General features: G+C 41.8%; 2 protein-coding genes across 2 annotated transcripts; one reads left to right on the plus strand and one right to left on the minus strand.

Moving 5' to 3' along the window:
* The first annotated feature begins 325 nt into the window (after positions 1 to 325).
* LOC131430979 (DNA-directed RNA polymerase III subunit RPC2) lies at positions 326 to 4,069 on the plus strand. The gene is made up of 3 exons (XM_058596319.1): positions 326 to 566; positions 620 to 1,534; positions 1,601 to 4,069. Exons 1-3 carry the CDS (start codon positions 498 to 500, stop codon positions 4,019 to 4,021), a joined length of 3,405 nt encoding a protein of 1,134 aa, XP_058452302.1. The 5' UTR covers positions 326 to 497; the 3' UTR covers positions 4,022 to 4,069.
* Positions 4,056 to 5,206, minus strand: LOC131430981 (metaxin-2-like). The gene is made up of 4 exons (XM_058596321.1): positions 5,040 to 5,206; positions 4,632 to 4,978; positions 4,332 to 4,573; positions 4,056 to 4,271 (listed from the first exon to the last, which is right to left on the minus strand). The coding sequence occupies exons 1-4, from the start codon at positions 5,080 to 5,082 to the stop codon at positions 4,100 to 4,102; spliced, it is 804 nt and encodes a 267-aa protein (XP_058452304.1). The 5' UTR covers positions 5,083 to 5,206; the 3' UTR covers positions 4,056 to 4,099.
* Between the last annotated feature and the right edge of the window lie 607 nt (positions 5,207 to 5,813).

The following is a 5,813-nucleotide window of genomic DNA, read 5'->3' on the forward strand; positions in this document are numbered from 1 at the left end:
AAGTCTCTTCTTTAAATCGTAAAATGCATGCACTACTTAAAAAATGCTATAAATAAAGAAAAATCTTATATTTCCACACCACAACGCCACACGCCCTTTTTCTGTCTTCTTGAATCTACCAATAATGTTATACAATTTTTATTAGTTTTGTGTGCACAAATCTTCAACATAAATCTTCATCAGAATAGAATGCTTATGCACGCGAGGGTTAAAAATGGGTTATGTTTCGTTGGCATTAGTTACAGCATAATTTCTTTCACTACTACAACCATGCACTGATGTCTGTGCTGTGAGCTGTCAAAAAATCAAAACAAAACATTGATGTGTCGCCTGAAACCGCGTGAGTTTTTTTAGTTGATGATTTTACAGAATAAAATCTGTTTAATTTAGTTTGTTGAATGCAGTAAACTTTAACAGTTTCGTAGTGAACTGCAGTTTCGACTTTGCTGTGACTTTGAGCAAAAATAACGCCTCAGGGGAGGTAATTCATCAACAAAATGGGAATCGATGAAAATCTATGGGATACCGGCAACAAGAATTATAAAAAAGTTCAAAAAAATTTAGAAGTACGATTTTCAGATGGTTCAGCTATTTGTTTTCTAATAATTTCGTTTTACAGGACAAATGGAAGTTAGTTCCGGCATTCCTGCAGGTTAAGGGCCTTGTGAAACAGCATATTGACTCGTTCAACTATTTCATCAATGTAGACATTAAAAACATCGTGCGAGCCAATGATGAAGTGAAAAGTGATGCCGACCCTTGTTTCTACTTGAAGTATATTAACGTTAATATTGGAATACCGGATGTTGAGGAAGGTTTCAACAACACCAAAACGACAACCCCTCACGAATGTCGATTGCGTGATATGACCTATGCTGCACCTATTACGGTAGACATTGAATATACCAGAGGCACGCAGCGGGTTGTTCGAAATAATTTACTTATTGGTCGGATGCCTATCATGCTAAGATCATCGAACTGCGTCTTAACAGGTAAATCGGAATTCGAGCTGTCAAAAGTTAATGAATGTCCAATGGATCCGGGTGGTTATTTTGTGATTCGTGGCACAGAAAAAGTAATTCTCATTCAGGAGCAAATCTCCTGGAACAAAATGATCACGGAAGACTATAACAATGTGATCCAGTGTCAGGTCACCAGTTCTACTCATGAGAAAAAATCTCGAACAATTCTACTCTCAAAACAGGGCAAGTACTATTTGAAGCATAATTCGATGACCGAAGAGATTCCGGTTGCCATCATCTTTAAGGCGATGGGTATTTCCTCCGATCAGGAAATAATGCAACTGGTGGGAATCGATACGGAAACGCAGAAACGATTTGCTCCCTCGCTACTGGAAACGGCTAACCACAAGGTTTACACCCAGCAGCGAGCACTCGAATACATGGGATCGAAGCTGATAGCAAAACGGTTCACCACGGCAGCCACGAAATACAAGACCACGGCCGACGAGGCGAGGGATTTACTGGCAACGACCATACTAGCACACGTCCCGGTGCCGAACTATAATTTCCAGGTGAGCTGGGTTTCATTCGATGGAATTTAATAAATGGTATTTAATTAATTTTCATTCCTGTCGTAGGTGAAAGCGATTTACGTCGCTCTGATGGTACGACGTGTGATGGCTGCCGAACTGGACAAATCGGCAGTTGATGATCGGGATTACTACGGCAACAAACGGCTGGAATTGGCTGGATCATTGCTTTCATTGATGTTCGAAGATTTGTTCAAACGCTTCAACTGGGAGCTGAAAATGATTGCGGACAAAAACATTCCAAAAATCAAAGCTGCTCAATTCGATATTGTAAAGCATATGAGAGCAGCTTTGATCTCGACTGGACTGGAAACCGCGATCTCAACGGGAAATTGGACCATCAAACGGTTCAAGATGGAACGCGCTGGTGTCACGCAGGTGCTTTCCCGATTGAGTTATATATCTGCGCTGGGTATGATGACCCGTGTCAACTCGCAGTTCGAGAAGACTAGAAAAGTATCCGGCCCTCGTTCGCTGCAGCCCAGCCAATGGGGAATGCTTTGTCCTTCCGATACACCCGAAGGTGAGGCCTGTGGTTTGGTGAAGAATTTAGCTCTGATGACGCACATTACAACGGAGGTCGATGAGGAACCGGTTATCCGTTTGGCGTACAACTCCGGTGTAGAGGACATACGTTTGTTGGGAGGAGAGACAATTAATAATCCGAAGGTTTTCATGGTATTCATCAACGGTAACATTCTGGGTGTTACCATCGGGTACAAGAGATTAGTGGAGGTGTTCCGTATGATGCGAAGGAAGGGACTGATCGGCTCGTTCGTGTCAATTCATACATCTTTTTCACAACGTTGCGTTTATATACACACCGACGGCGGACGGCTATGCAGACCTTACATTATCGTTCAAAAGGGACGATCATTGGTTCAGCAAGATCATATCGAACAGATGAAGGTTGGCTTAAGAAAGTTTGACGATTTTCTACATGATGGATTGATTGAGTATCTGGATGTTAACGAGGAAAATGACTCGTTTATTGCTTATCAAGAATCGGATATCGATCCGGAAAAGACGACTCACTTGGAAATTGAACCATTCACACTGCTGGGCGTTTGTGCTGGCTTGGTTCCGTATCCACATCACAATCAGAGCCCTCGAAATACGTACCAATGTGCTATGGGTAAACAGGCTATGGGCATCATTGGTTACAATCAGAAAAATCGCATCGATACTTTAATGTACAACATTGTTTACCCACAGACACCAATGGTGCGGTCAAGGACGATCGAATTAACCAACTTTGACAAGCTTCCGGCAGGGCAAAATGCAACGGTTGCTGTTATGAGTTATTCGGGTTATGACATAGAAGATGCCTTGATTCTTAACAAAGCCTCAATCGATCGTGGCTACGGTCGCTGTTTGGTGTACAAAAACAGCAAATGCACCATCAAACGCTACAGCAATCAAACATTTGATCGCATCATGGGCCCGATGAAAGATTCGCTTACTAATAAAATAATTTTCAAACACGAGTGTCTGGACACTGATGGCATTATATCTCCGGGAGAGAAGGTTGTGTCCAAGCAAACTATGATCAATAAGGAAATGCCGGCAATGAAATCGATCAATCCAATCGAACAGAAGGAAGCTGGCCAGCAACCGATCGCGTACAGCTCTGTTCCGATCTCCTATAAAGGAACTGAACCAAGCTACATCGAGAAAGTTATGGTTTCGACCAACAACGAGGAAGAATTTCTTGTCAAAATACTGCTTCGTCAAACCCGTCGTCCGGAAATCGGTGACAAATTTAGCTCACGACATGGACAGAAAGGTGTCACCGGTTTGATCGTTGAACAGGAAGACCTGCCGTTCAACGATTACGGAATGTCCCCCGATATGGTAATGAACCCGCATGGTTTCCCGTCTCGTATGACGGTTGGTAAAACCTTGGAACTTCTTGGCAGCAAAGCTGGTGTTTTGGAAGGAAAATTCCACTACGGCACCGCATTCGGTGGATCAAAATGTCAGGATTTACAGGACGAACTTTTCAAGAACGGTTTCAATCATCTCGGAAAGGATGTATTTTATTCCGGGATCACCGGAGAACCACTGGAAGTTTACATTTATTCTGGTCCAGTGTACTATCAAAAACTGAAGCATATGGTTCAGGATAAGATGCACGCTCGAGCACGTGGTCCACGTGCGGTTCTAACGCGCCAACCCACACAGGGTCGTAGTCGCGAAGGAGGTCTACGTCTCGGTGAAATGGAGCGTGATTGCTTGATATCGTACGGTGCTTCGATGTTGATTATGGAGCGTCTGATGATATCTTCCGACGCATTCGATGTGGACGTGTGCAACGTTTGTGGCAGACTGGCATATTCTTCGTGGTGCCACAATTGCCGGTCGTCTGCTAGCGTCTCGAAAATCTCTATGCCCTACGCATGCAAGCTACTTTTTCAAGAACTCACCAGTATGAACATTGTTCCTAGACTGAAGTTGCAGAACTATTAAAGTGATAATTTCCGTGTTAAATTCGAAATTAAAATTATAATATTTAAAGGAGTTTCTTTATTACAACAATTATGAATCTTATGCCCTTTTCGGTGGCACTACCGTTTCAAAATACTTAGCTTCTATGTTTTCACAAAACTGGCGAAGGTTTCTGTATTTATTGATAGTCACAGCTAGCACATCGTTTGGAAGTTTCAGTGTAAAAATGCTGAACAGATGACCGAACACCAGTGCATCTAGTTCGGTTGGACTGCAAGGGAAAAGAAGGCATTTTCAACTGATCATAACACATTCACTACCTGAAGCATACTTATCACCGTAAAAATAAAGTTTATTGTCCAGTCGCGCACTAAGGGACAGGCACAATTTGTCCACTTTTTCAACTAGCTCGTCAAGTGATAGGTTGAGAAAATCGACGATTTTCAGCTGGCGACGGACAGCCCATTGCTTGCGCCAGTTTTGGATGTGATTCAATGGAAAAGGATACACGCATCCGTGCCGCTGTCTAGTTATCTTCGTTAACACTTCCTCATCCACCCAGCTTATGTATTGCTAGTAAATATTAGATTAAATCACATTTATCACAAATATTGCAATGGCTAAAACTAACCTCTGCGTTGGTGAAAAAATTTTCCACTAAACAGAGATGGGCACGCATATCATCCTTTTCAGCCTGGGTCAAATTCTTCGATAGTGAGAATCCTTTCAACTCGACGAAGTTGAGAATGTGCTCAAATTCGGCATAAATATAGTTTTCCACCCGCAGGACTGGTAGTTTGGTACGCTTGCCACCGGGAGACATGAATTCAGCGTTGGCCTGTTGCTTCACGACGAATGGTAGTTTCAACATGGTAAGATATGTCCGTACAGCCAGACAGCTTGCGTTTTCCGCTAACAGAATCTGATTCTCTTCGTATGGTTGATATAGAAATGCCTTCGACGGCCAAGGTTGCGAAGCTAAGAATTTATTGGACACTTTAATTCGCTGTCATCAAATTAAGAACATATATAATCCTACCGATTGATTCATTCCGAAGATATTCATTTGTTATTGCACTCATTTTGATTTGTTCTCACTGCAATGTTTTATCTGAGCATAAATTCAAAACAAGAAAATATTACATAAATTCGTATGAATCTTATTATGACAGAACGCAATGTTTTTATTTGATCCCGAGAAAAAGTTCTGCTTGCACGCAACAATCAAAAAGTTGCATTCAAGTACACTCAGAAATTTTGATCTAAACTGACTAAGACCATGCCCACTGGAGCGTGCTTAAACGTAATTTGGCAACCATCATCATGCAAATATTACACACCGCTAGTTGCTAAACTGGTTGGGAAATAGATAAACCCCTCGTTCGGTTATCAGCGGGTTAGCATATTTCGCAATATTTTCATTTTTGAAAGAAATCGAATGTTTATCTGCTCGGGACAATATCTGCTGGATGAATTAGCATTAGCTCATTGAATGCTTTTTCACTCGGGTCCACGCACTCTTCGAACATTAAAAAAAGGTTTTTCATTTTTAACTTTTCTTATCAATTCACTAGGAAACGTACTCAAACGTGGAACTTTTGTTAAGCTTCAGTATCAAACTGTATGCGCAACCTGTGCAGAAATGAGTGTAAAATGGTAACGCAATGCGTAATTAAAATAGACACGCATTTAGCTAACCACTAATAGATGGGCATGGCTCAACGATACGAAATCAGCCCTCTACAGGGAAGTCATGTTACTGTGGTAAGCATCCCTCTACAAAGATCAAAACGATTCAAAATAATGACCATCA

This window comes from Malaya genurostris, chromosome 2 (genome assembly GCF_030247185.1).
Source record: "Malaya genurostris strain Urasoe2022 chromosome 2, Malgen_1.1, whole genome shotgun sequence".
NCBI lineage: Eukaryota > Metazoa > Arthropoda > Insecta > Diptera > Culicidae > Malaya > Malaya genurostris.

What these genes read in the sequence shown, in the direction of transcription:
- LOC131430979 (XM_058596319.1), top strand. Translation starts at nt 498, where the DNA reads ATGGGAATCGATGAAAATCTATGGGATACCGGCAACAAGAATTATAAA. An exon ending in AAGTTCAAAAAAATTTAGAA is followed by an intron (nt 567 to 619) that starts GTACGATTTTCA and finishes TTCGTTTTACAG; the next exon opens with GACAAATGGAAGTTAGTTCC. An exon ending in TGCCGAACTATAATTTCCAG is followed by an intron (nt 1,535 to 1,600) that starts GTGAGCTGGGTT and finishes TTCCTGTCGTAG; the next exon opens with GTGAAAGCGATTTACGTCGC.
- LOC131430981 (XM_058596321.1), bottom strand. Translation starts at nt 5,082, where the DNA reads ATGAGTGCAATAACAAATGAATATCTTCGGAATGAATCAATCG. An exon ending in ATTTTTTCACCAACGCAGAG is followed by an intron (nt 4,574 to 4,631) that starts GTTAGTTTTAGC and finishes AATATTTACTAG; the next exon opens with CAATACATAAGCTGGGTGGA. An exon ending in CTTTATTTTTACGGTGATAA is followed by an intron (nt 4,272 to 4,331) that starts GTATGCTTCAGG and finishes TTTCCCTTGCAG; the next exon opens with TCCAACCGAACTAGATGCAC.